The sequence below is a fragment of the Myxocyprinus asiaticus genome, chromosome 7, assembly GCF_019703515.2.
Source record: "Myxocyprinus asiaticus isolate MX2 ecotype Aquarium Trade chromosome 7, UBuf_Myxa_2, whole genome shotgun sequence".
In the NCBI taxonomy this organism is placed as follows: domain Eukaryota; kingdom Metazoa; phylum Chordata; class Actinopteri; order Cypriniformes; family Catostomidae; genus Myxocyprinus; species Myxocyprinus asiaticus.
This window is the reverse complement of record NC_059350.1, coordinates 40,610,182-40,623,383: the sequence shown is the minus strand read 5'-3', so window position 1 is coordinate 40,623,383 and position 13,202 is coordinate 40,610,182. Positions and strand designations below refer to the sequence as shown.

The 13,202-nt window shown below is 37.2% G+C and overlaps 1 protein-coding gene across 1 annotated transcript in view; it reads right to left on the bottom strand.

The window, feature by feature from the left end:
• The window catches only part of LOC127444116 (rho GTPase-activating protein 7-like), a 165,493-nt gene that overhangs the window by 123,588 nt on the left and 28,703 nt on the right, over positions 1-13,202 (bottom strand). Inside the window, exons 3-4 of the mRNA XM_051703316.1 lie at positions 5,955-6,110; positions 5,604-5,744 (exon numbers count right to left, since the gene is read on the bottom strand). Coding sequence (XP_051559276.1) covers positions 5,604-5,744; positions 5,955-6,110 — 297 coding nt within the window. The remainder of the gene's footprint in view (positions 1-5,603; positions 5,745-5,954; positions 6,111-13,202) is intronic.

The following is a 13,202-nucleotide window of genomic DNA, read 5'->3' as shown; positions in this document are numbered from 1 at the left end:
GCTGAGCACAGTATCAGATCCAATACTGATACCAATATCGTTATTGGTGCATTCCTAGTTATGTGGACAGAGAATGCCATTTTCTATTTGAACAAATCTCTTTCTCTTTTCTATCCTTATACATTTAACTGTACCCAGAATCACTTTACACATGTGTCAGCTGTACATAACACCTGTTTCCACTACTCTTTTACCTGTGCGTATTTACATATTTATTTATGATTTACATGATTTATAGTTATCGATGCATTCATACACAGAAGACCCTGACATGCACATCAACGAATGGCATTTTGCACCTTTAAATTTATAGTCAACAAATGACTGTGCTTCCCTTTGGCCGCCGTCCTCTGTTTGATATAAAAATATGATGGCAGTTTTGAAGGATGAAACCCCCTTTAGACAGATTCTAGGTTCTTAAATGGAGACATCAGGGGCCTCAGACAAATATACTGAGCTCTGCCGATGCTGGGCCAATGAGCTATCAACACCACGCTGCTAGCCAAATACACTAAAAATCTTGTGCTCCTGACAGGCTTGAGTTAAGGGATGAAAGTGGGCCGAAGCATTCAGGTATTTGGCTCATGTGAGGGGAGAGAGACACCACACACACACACACACACACACACACACACACACACACATACACACACACACACACACACACACATGTTGGTATTTGTGGTTTACGAGGACTCTCCATAGACATAATGATTTTTATACTGTACGAACTATAGATTCTGTCCCCTAACCCTAATCCTACCCCTAAACCTAACCCTCATTTTTACATTTTCCAAAAAACATAATTTAGTATGTTTTTTAAGCGATTTGAATTATGGGGACACTAGAAATGTCCTCATAAACCACATTTATAGCATAATACCCTTTCAATTACCAGTTTGTAACCTAAAACAAAGTCCTCGTAAACCATTTAAACCTGCCCACACACACACACACACACACACACACACACACACGTAAAGACAACGCACCACAGATGTACTGTATGAATCATGTTTAGACTGGTGATAGGGAGCTCCACTGAGATAAATAAATGTTATTAGTCACTGACTGCTGTGAATACTCTCATCAGACTCTGTGGAAAAAAAATGAGAAAGGTGTGTTTTTCATGTACACACACTGGTTTCCATGTTTTACGGGGACTTTCCATAGACATAATGGTTTTTATACTGTACAAACTATAGATTCTATCCCCTAACCCTAACCCTAACCCTACCCCTAAACCTAACCCTCACAGAAAACTTTCTGTATTTTTACATTTTCAAAAAAACATAGTTTAGTGTGATTTATAAGCTGTTTTCCTCATGGGGACCGACAAAATGTCCCCACAAAGTCACAAATGTCGGGTTTTACTATCCTTATGGGGACATTTGGTCCCTACAAAGTGATAAATACCCGCATACTGAATGAAGACATATTTATAAGGCAGCTCAGAAGTTTTCCATGACTGTTGGCATCCCAAAAACACAACTATCTCTTTCTTTTCAATCCTCTTACATAAACCAAAAGGCCACACAGGCCTTTGTGATGAGTCAAATCAATGATATCATTCCATTTATGGATCAAGTCTGCTTTCTTTCCTTTCCAAGTTATTTTCTCTGAAAAGGAGAGAGATATAGTGACAAGTCCTTGTTTTGGGCTCTTAGAAAGTCTGATACAGCACACCCGACCTTGAACATTTCAGAAAAGAAGTTGAATTTTCCATATCCTTTTCTGAAAACATTCGGTTTTGGTCATTCAGTCTCTTTCGCTTTCAAGGCTACTTTCACTCATTAACAGGCATAAAATAAATAAATTTAAAAAAACATTCCATAGTTATATTGTTTTTCAGCTTTAAATGAAGAGCATACTGTCATATGCCATCTAAAAAACAAAAATCCGATTATAGCTCAGCTTCGTCCAGCATATAAGTTAATCATATACTTCGAAAGACAGAAGTGATGCGCGATTTATATTTATCAGTTCCTCAGCTAGCGTCCTTCCTTCAAATATTTAATCACGCATTGTGTCAGATATACAAAACCTGCTTTACCTTTATTATAACTGTTCATGTTAAATGTTCTGACTGATAAATGAATAAATCTATGAATCATCAACAAAGCAAAAAAGTCTAAACAAAGAAAATCTAAATGTATATATCAAACTTACTAACACTTGAGAGTGAGTACAATGATTACTGCCTCACTATTCCAATTGTAAGCCTGTGTACATCACATAATCCATGCAACAGTCTCATGACAACTAATAAAAACAGTTAGTAATAATTCATATGAGATTGTGAAATTTCAAGATATTGTATGACTTGGCCCATATGAAAAGGTATGTCTTTTATTCACACAGTTTTATAGCCTTCTATACAACACTTTATTTTAATAAAGGAAATGTCAGTGAAAAAATGTATTAATAACCTGATATTTATTATAAACTGTAATACATTTCAGAACCCTGGTGTTTTCTTTCTTCCATGGTTAACAAAAGTTATTTTCCTATTAAATTGATGGTTAGGTTTAGGGTTTGTGTAAGACTTTAGGGTTAGACTTTATGGTTAGATTTAGGCTGTTTGTTGGTAGTCAATTTTTCTCTATGGGAGTAAAAGATGTATGTTTTTTATACAAACCAACTTGTACGAGTTTTTACAATGTCACCACCTTGTACTAATTATTACTACTTGTCATGAAAAACAGTGATGAAGAATTTTGTCATGCCACACTGCTACTTGAAATAATTGTACATACACTACTTTGAAAACAGAATGGTTAAACCACTGTCACATTATTGGTTAATTCAGCTAAATTAGTAGCATCACATGCAATGGAAGGTGACTAACACAATGTATTCAGAGGCAATCCACTTCAAACGAGCCCCTATGAGTCGAATGTCCTCATCCATTTGTGATTAACACAGCTTCTCTGTCTTTCTCTCCACATCTATTTAACTTTCTGTCATTAACATTCTGTCACTTTCTCTCTGCTCTTGAAGAATGATGAATAGGTGGCATGTACACAGCGAATACCATCCAAGTACCAAGTATGCCTTTGCTTTGATATTTCTGATGTGTTAAACTATTATTTCAACATATATAAGGAAAGCAAAACACAAAGTATGAATATACATTGCAACTTCATTTTGGTCATTCACTATCACTGTTAGCGTACATACATTAGCAGCGAAGGGTAGCCGTGGCCTCTTAGATTGCAGTTCTCCATCAGTGTATAACATACCTTAACAACACCAAAGCGGTTTGCGTGCAAATGCTGCATTCATGCTAGTAGGCTTTTTGTATCTCAATGTGTGTATGCAAGTGTGTGTGTGTGTGTGTGTATCAAAAGGACTAATCTTTCCATGTTTACCTGGTACACTTATGTAATCCTGTGAGGAATGGCAGGAACAAACAGAAAGGTGTGCGATTGGGCACTCGCTTATACACACACACACACACACACACACACACACACACACACACACACACACAAATGGTCGCAGACATTCAATAAGTGTCAGTGTAAACAGTGGTTACTTCTGTAAACAGGATTGACTATATCCATGCTTCTGTTTGATGTCACACATGCTCCATGCTATGATGTCTGTGGGTACTTGCTTAAACATGTAAACTTGCATTCCATTTGCCATACATTATAGTCTTTTAATGATCCTCTATCTCTCTGTCTCTCTATCTAACTGTCTCCATCTCTCGTCTCCTTGATCTCTCTCTAAGCACTCTGCAATGTTGACCCATTAATCAAGATTAAATGGATACAACCATTGACTGAGCTTCATCCCCCCCCCCCACCCCCCCATTACCTTAGTCAAGATGGTAACATACTGAAAGATAAGACAAAAAGGATCAAATTAAGATAAGAAAGAAATCTGTATTGAATTTACCAACTGTGTCTGATTTTCAAAGTGTCTGATTTTAGGCTTATTATTATATTATCTTATATATATATGATTCTTATTCATATTTTAAATATTTATTATTATTATTATTTACAGAAGTAATGAGGATTTAATTTGTACTCAATTTTTATTTTTATAAATGAATAATACATTTGTGATACTAAGTGAATAACATGTTTATTAGAATGTTATAACAAATGTCTCTGAATTTTTTTGTGCATGTCATCTTGGACTTACACTGACACCTGACATGGATGCAGCATCATTCAAACGAAATAGTTTTCAGTTACTGGATGTCATGGTTACCCCATGAGGGGACAATCTCCATGTAGAATAAAATAGTGTTCTTATTTTATACATACTATTATACATATATACTATTCATCTCTTTAGAAGTAAATAAATAAATAAAAATATAATGAGGAAAAAATGACTGAGTGCACCTTTAATATTTAAACTATTAACTAATACTAATACCTATAACTAACACATGGTTTGCAGTTTAAAGTCACGGTAGAGGGTTAGCTTTTTATTGGTTTGAGGAGCACCGTTGCATACCAATAATGCTTTCCTGTAACCATGGAATTGGTCAAATATGTCAATCATCTCTTATGCACATTAAAGTTCTTCATTTAGTTAGACTGTAGATGAAACAGATTTTGAAAATGCATGTTTGCTGAAAGACAACGTAAACACTAAATTAAAGTGGAGTCGTAGTGCCAGCAACCACTTGAAATTTTACTGAGGAGTCTCTCTCTCTCTCTCTCTCTCTGAGTGGATAAAGCTACTGGAACATAGTAATGACAACCTATACTGCTGCCAACTTTCACCAGCTAAAACACACTGTGGAACATTCCACGTGATTGTATACCCGGATGCATGCACATGTCTTGGTGTGTGTGAGAGAGGCAGACACTGTGCATTATGTGTGAGTTTGCATCCTGAGGTGAGTATAAGAATCTTATACAATAGCAATAAAAAACAATAACAAAACATTTGAGCATACTCTGTGTGCTTATAAATTAAAAGTTGTGCTTATGATTTTTTTTTAGTTCACTAACACCAGTGCGAACACCTAAAGTAAGCATACAGCCCTGATTATTTGCTTGCTTATCATTGCTCTTGAGTGACTTAAATTGTTATCAATATGTTATTGGTATGTGACTGACTATGCACAACAATAATAATAATAATAATAATAATAATAATAATAATAATAATAATAAAAGTATTCTGGAATGTTTTACATGAGGAACGTTTCATGTATAAATTTTACATTTGTACGGCCTTTAACTTAAAGATCTATTGTATGGAATGTATGGCTCCACATTGCAGGAATCAATTTTAATGTTTTTATTTATTTATTTATTTATTATTTAAGGTATGAACGAGAACCATCTTTTAGACTTCGTAGCTTTACCCACCATGCCATTTTTGTCGATGTCAGAAATCATGATGCCTCCAATGGATCAGTCAATGATAAAAATTAAAATAAAAACTCTTGAGTGGTCAGTTAAAGATGTAATAGCATGTGCCTGAATAAACCCCATGTAGCTAACATGTACAACATTACTCAAACTATATGAATCCAGAAAACATGGAAATGAATGGAGAGCCATTCGCTAACATGTTAATTCCAGTCTTTGGTTAAACTATAAATGTTAATGATTCAGAGGTTGGCTAACCTCATTTTTTGGTCTAGCCCCAGAGGTTCCTGAGGGTCCTGATGAAGACAGTGATGATGAGGAGCGATAAAGAGGGATGTTTAAGGACAGGGAGGAGGCTGAAAGACTTTCTGCTGAATCCATCATTTCCAAACCCATATCCTTTTGAAAAAAAAATTAAACTTCCCTTAAAAACAATCACATATCAACCTTTTATGTCACATATAAAGACCTATATTTTACATATCCAATAATTTTAATGGAGGTCTAAAATAGTTGGCATCCATTATTTCATTGCAAGTCATAAACATTTTATTTAGAATTTAATTATATGTGTGTTGTCATTTGAATTGAAGCTGCTGGGCCACTCACAAAAATGATGCGCCTTTTTAGGTTGGGAGTGCCATTGAGGGAGGGGGTGGAGCTTAGAGCGTTCTCAATCTCCTGGTCCAACTGATCCAGCTTCATTATTAACAGAACCATTGAGTCCAAACGTGACCTCTCTTTTTCTCTCTCCTCTCGTGAGCTCTAAGAAGAGAAAAACAGTTTAATTAGACTCCATCTAAGAAAAGTAATCTTAAAACCAACTCTAGCATTAATCTAAACTGTCACAATGACATTTCTTAAAACATACAGCGCATCCGGAAAGTATTTACAGCGCTTCACTTTTCCACATTTTGTTATGTTACAGCCTTATTCCAAAATGGATTAAATTCATTATTTTCCTCAAAATTCTACAAACAATACCCCATAATGACAACGTGAAAGAAGTTTGTTTGAAATCTTTACAAATTTATTAAAAATAAAAAAAGAAAAAAAAAAAGAAAAAAAAAATCACATGTACATAAGTATTCACAGCCTTTGCCATGACACTCAAAATTGAGCTCAGGTGCATCCTGTTTCCACTGATCATCCTTGAGATGTTTCTACAACTTGATTGGAGTCCACCTGTGGTAAATTCAGTTGATTGGACATGATTTGGAAAGGCACACACCTGTCTATATAAGGTCCCACAGTTAACAGTGCATGTCAGAGCACAAACCAAGCCATGAAGTCCAAGGAATTGTCTGTAGACCTCCAAGACAGGATTGTATCAAGGTACAGATCTGGGGAAGAGTACAGAAAAATTTGTGCAGCATTGAAGGTCCCAATGAGCACAGTGGCCTCCATCATCCATAAATGGAAGAAGTTTGGAACCACCAGGACTCTTCCTAGAGCTGGCCACCTGGCCAAACTGAGCGATCGGGGGAGAAGGGCCTTGGTCAGGGAGGTGACCAAGAACCCGATGGTCACTCTGACAGAGCTCCAGCATTTCTCTGTGAAGAGAGGAGAACCTTCCAGAAGAACAACCATCTCTGCAGCACTCCACCAATCAGGCCTGTATGGTAGAGTAGCCAGATGGAAGCCACTCCTCAGTAAAAGGCACGACAGCCTGCCTGGAGTTTGCCAAAAGGCACCTGAAGGACTCTCAGACCATGAGAAACAAAGATTGAACTCTTTGGCTTGAATGGCAAGCGTCATGTCTGGAGGAAATTCAGCACCGCTCATCACCTGGCCAATACCATCCCTACAATGAAGCATGGTGGTGGCAGCATCATGCTGTGGGGATGTTTTTCAGCGGCAGGAACTGGGAGACTAGTCAGGATCGAGGGAAAGATGAATGCAGCAATGTACAGAGACATCCTTGATGAAAACCTGCTCCAGAGCGCTCTGGACCTCAGACTGGGGCGAAGGACAACGACCCTAAGGGTCTTCCAACAGGACAACGACCCTAAGCGCACAGCCAAGATAACAAAGGGGTGGCTCTGGGACAACTCTGTGAATGTCCTTGAGTGGCCCTGCCAGAGTACAGACTTGAACCCGATTGAACATCTCTGGAGAGATCTGAAAATGGCTGTGCACCGACGCTCCCCATCCAACCTGATGGAGCTTGAGAGGTCCTGCAGAGAAGAATGGGAGAAACTGCCCAAAAATAGGTGTGCCAAGCTTGTAGCATCATACTCAAAAAGACTTGAGGCTGTAATTGGTGCCAAAGGTGCTGCAACAAAGTATTGAGCAAAGGCTGTGGATACTTATGTACATGTGATTTTTTTTTTCTTCGTTTTTTATTTTTAATAAATTTGCAAAGATTTCAAACAAACTACTTTCATGTTGTCACTATGGGGTATTGTTTGTAGAATTTTGAGGAAAATAATGAATTTAATCCATTTTGGAATAAGGCTGTAACATAACAAAATGTGGAAAAAGTGAAGCGCTGTGAATACTTTCCGGATGCACTGTTTGTCACTGTGGACCAGGCGCCGACTTTGATGAAGTCAGGACTTTTCCATACAAACTGAGGCAAAACTTCATTAGTCTCTCTTTTTTTTTTTCTAGTCTTAGTATTAGCTATATTAAACAAGTAGTTCATCAAAAAGAAAAACTCTGCATCATTTACTCACCCGCATGTCATTTCAAACTCGTATGACTTTCTTTCTTCCTTCCATGGAAATCAAAATAAGTTATTTTTCAGAATGTCCCAGCTATTCTTTTCAAATCAAGAAAGGTGACCACTAGATGACAAACTAAGTAAAGGGCAAAAATGTACCATAAAAATAGTCCATACGACTTATGTGCTATATTTCAAGTCTTCTAAAGCCATATCATAGCTTTGTGGGAGAAGCAGACCCGAAATGTTGTTATTTGCAGAAAAGTTTCCCTCTCAAATCCCATTTGTGTTTACACACTTGGCACTTCAAGATGCATCGGTCCAGCTTTGCCATCTTTATTTACAAAGACGTTACATACTGATGCGCAAGGGAAGATTGTCAACAAATAGCAATTTGGTTGTGGTCTGTTCCTCACACAGACTATGAATATAGTGCATAAGTCATATGGACCACTTTAATGGTGATTTTATGTACTTTTTGGAGCTTGTCAGCCACTGTTCATTGTTTACTTTTAATTGTATGGAAAGGAACAGTTTGGACATTCCACAAAATGTCCATGAGGATAAGAAAATGATGCCAGAATTTTCAGTTTTGGGTGAACTATCCCTTTAATGTCCAACATAGAAAGCAAATAAGAAAAATTAAAGTTTAGAATGGTATACTTTTATTATCTTCATTATTTTACTTAACGTCTTTCATACGCTGGCTTGTAAAATCACTTTCTATGCACAATGGTGCACAATGGCAGAATGAGTAAAGGACTAAACCAGAGCTACACAACCAGATCAGAGAGGAGAAAGAGAATGAGTGTGAGTGGGAGACAGAAGTTGTAATGCTACTCAAGCATAGAGGAATGATGCTGGCTGGCACTTGCCCTGTGTCTGAACCAGGCCTGTGCAAACAGCCCCACACAAAGCAGCGCAGTGTGTAGAGGGCTTGCATAGCTTGTTCTGGTATTTACCCTTAATACACGCTTGTCTATCACATGCAAACAGCAGACAGAGCGAGCGATAGTGAGAAAGACTCTGTTAATAATGAGCTCACCAGAATACAATCCATTGTCCAAAGCACACATTTTCAGACACCTTGAAGGCCTTTTTTTAAGAGTTTGTTTTAGTTACACTGCAGTATTTCAAGAGAGCGTACAGGTCATGAACAGAAGTCATTTGGCTGACAGGCCTCTGTCATGACAGAGGGTCTAACCTGGAAAGCACACAGGCTATAGTTTGTACTCTGAGAGCATCATTACGGTACTTCTAGGGTCATTTTGGTAAATATCAATGTCCTGCTTTAAAGAAACCACTTATATCCATAAATAGGTGTACATTCCTGTAAGATAGGCCTATGGTTAGTTGGAGGATACAAAGATTTAGTTAATTTATGTTAAATACATTCAGCATGGCATTATTCATTACTTTGAAGTGATTATTGTTAAACCTAGGCTAAACATAACACATATGAAAAGTTATTTAAAGAACCATCCAACACACTCTCACGGTGAAATCGTCAGGATTCGTACGACTTTTCTAAATTTGACTAATTCGTATGATATCGTGCGACTGCATTCGTTTGAATTCCTACGACTTTCACTACAACCAGTGATGTCGCTGGACATGATTTCCATCTAATAAGCGACAATTACTTGCTTCTGTCACACACAACAGCTTCCTATCATGTTTACACACTCTACTGATTGGTTAAGTTTAGATAAGGGGTTAGGGCATAATATTATTAAGTATGTCCTTAACGCCTCGTGGGCGAAACTCGCGCTTACTTCCGCATTAGACATCCATGAATTTGTACGAGTTTATGTGAACAACATCATGCGAGACCATAGGAAATAGCCAACTCTTAAATTACGTATGACTTTTCATGAGATCGGGTTGGAACCATCTCTGTTGATTATACAGTTAACTGAAGAGTTCTTTGGTAAGCAGAAGGTCGGGTCAGGTCATAATGCCCAGGGGAAAAAAAGACATAATTAAATTTACTAAATGGGAAAGGGACATGATTCCCTGAAGAGACAGCAAGGCTGTTAACACAAGACAGCTGTGAACAAACAAAAAATGGACAAAAAACACATTCTCTATTGGCTGTCAGTATGATGACAGCACATGTCTGAGTGGAGACTATCCACACCTGGAAGTCAGTCCAAAACTTATCTTCAAAAAATTGCAGAAAGCACCATAAAATTAGTGCACATGAATCATGCTGTATCCCAAGTCTTCAAAAGCAGCATTTCCCAACCTTTTTTCTGCCACGGCACACTTTTTACGGCGAAAACATTCTACGGCACACCACTATCCCACATAGGCTAACCATCGTAAATATTTTTCCTTTTCAAGAACTTGTCCATGTTTTCTGTCCGTCTTAGTACCGTGTTTACTTGTAATGTTTGAAATTCAGCTATACAAAAAAACAGTCACATAGGTAGGCTATGCTGTGTGAGGTCACAGGTGGCAAGAGCGCTAAATGGGTAATGAAAAAACAACAAATTTGCTTATTTTCTAATTTGTAGATTTGTTCTTGCAATGCCACAACAAATTACAGGGATGCAAACTCATGAGGGGTGAAAAAGGTAAGACAATCACTGGTCCACGAACATTTTTTCTTGGTATATAAAAGAATATTTAAAGAATAAGCTAAAAGCACCAATTCCAGCTATTTTAGTGATTCAAGTTTATTCAAGTTTACAACTGTGCAGAATTAGTTCCAAAATAAAGAGTATTTTGGTGAGGTTTGCTTCTGTTTCACAAATTTGTTCAATTTTATTAACTGATTAGTTCAGTGACCCCTTCTGGAAATGTCACTAGGTGGCGACAAATAAGCGTCTTATGTGCTATGAGTGAGTCAGTGAATAATTTTGAGTCATTCATGACCGAAATCTATACCAACAGACTTTATAGTGTTTAAGCATTAAAAGAACAAAGCAGATCTATAGTCTTCCTTCAGTCTGAGCATTATTTTTTATCCAAAAAGACAACAATAATAGTCTAATAAATGTGAGTTTCAGTAACGTCCTTACCTTCTCCTTTATTAAAACTAGCATGGCTACAAATCTACTGACTTTATTATAAGAATTATAAACACAAAGCAGATCTAGGGTATCATTTTCCTACAGTAGCCTATTGAAACTGCTGAGCATGGCTTTTATCAGAAAAGACCACAATAATAGACAAATAATAATAATTTTGATTTAAATAATGTTCTTTCGTCATTGTAAATCGCATTTCACATGAGTTGAGTCGAGGCGTCAACGCTCCGTTCAACACCAGCGTCAAGCGCCGCATTGCCCTCCACATGACAAGAGTTGCAGAAAGCGTCACAGAGGGGCGATTTTAAGAGTTTGCCACGTAACAAAGTGGGAGGTGTGCACAATAAACAGTGAAAACATGTATTTGGAAGAGAGAAAAAAGCTTGCAGTTGCTTTGATAGCAGAAAGTAATAAAAGGACTCATTCATGTTTAGGTCTAAGCGTTTTCTTGGTGAATTTAAATTAGATCAATAACTGGGCTCTCTGATATTCGTAAATGATAAGGTAATATTTAATTAAAAGAAATTATGAGACATTCAATGTCTCTTCACAAATTTGGACAGTTTTTGAATATTTCTTGTTGCTTAGTACTCTCAAAGACATTATTGGTGAAGCAAAAACGTGTGTGTGAAAAACACTTTGGTGTAGAGTGACGTCACTTCATAGACTTCAATGTATTCTGCAGCACTTACGCGAGTCATGTGAAAGACCCTTAATGTGTATAAATATCAGTCACTTTTGCACATTAATCACTGACTCTTCACAATCACAAAAGTGACCGTTTAAGGTTTCAAAATGGCGAATTTCTCAGAAAGGTAAGGAGTTTGAATCCCTGAAATTATTATTTTTTTCATGCATTTATTTATTTTGTGGAATCTGATAATTTTCCACGGCACACCTGACAATCTTTCACGGCACACTAGTGTGCCATGGCACAGTGGTTGGGAAACACTGTTCTAAAGCATATGATAGCTTTGTATCAAAAACAGACCAAAATTTTAAGTCGCTATACACTGAACATTTTCTCCTCTGCAACGCACTTCCACTTATTTAAACTTGGTGCTTTTTTTTTTGGCACCAAACCACATTTGCTTCCAATGTATGAAAAAGAGCAGCATGAACAATCTCCTTTTGTGTTCCATAGAAGAACGAAAGTCATACGGGTTTGGAATGACATGAGGGTGAGAAAATGACAAATGACAGAATTTGTATTTTTAGGCTGCCTCACACACATTAATTACAGGCACAAGGCCATTGAGTGCTACTGATTAGATGTGACTGGAACAGGTGTTGATAAATTTAGCAATCCATCCCAAAGCATAGTGTGTTGTGTGTGTTTGTGTGTGTGTTTTTGTTGTTGTTTCAGCTTTCTTAAATCTAATTTGTCTAGATTGGTTTATAATCAGTGTGAAGTGTTGTTTTTATGCACAAACAAGTTACCACTTCCACAAGTTACACATTTCAACCTACAGGCATACGGACATTCTGTGCTTTCATGTGTAAACTTCTTTTTCCCTTCTAAAATAATCAATTAGTGAAATTAGGTCAGAAGCTCACACAATCCTGTCACTCATGACACATCAGTTTACATCAGGGCCAGAGAACAGGAAAAAGTCACACATTAAATCTGCACATAGTCTTGCAAATGTGTGGGTGTGTGTCTCCTGTGCTAATTTAGAGTACCTATAGCTAAAGAGAATGTATGTTTTGGCCTGTAGCAGTCAGGCAGTGCTGATTCAGCTACATTATTTGTCATTTCTTATTTACTTTTGGATATACATCCACTCTAATAAATGGTTTGAAAAAAAAAAAGAAAGTTGGTCACAAAAATAAATATTTAACTCAAATCCAATCAAAATATTAACACAATATTATTGCAGTTTCCCTATATGAAGTTTTGGGTTACACCAGGGTTTCTCAACCTTTTTCCCACTGCGACCCACTTATTTTGAATGCCAGTCATCCATGAACTACTGGGACCCACTTTGGTGCTGCTGGCTGAAGTTTTCAGATGGTCCCTTACCACATCCTCCACAGTTTTAGCACATTTTAGCACAGTGTGAGGACTTTTCAGACAGTCCCTTACCCACTGAAGGCACAATGTCCAACGAATATCAAGGTTAAATTAATTATCTTGAATGATTTCACGGTTTGACG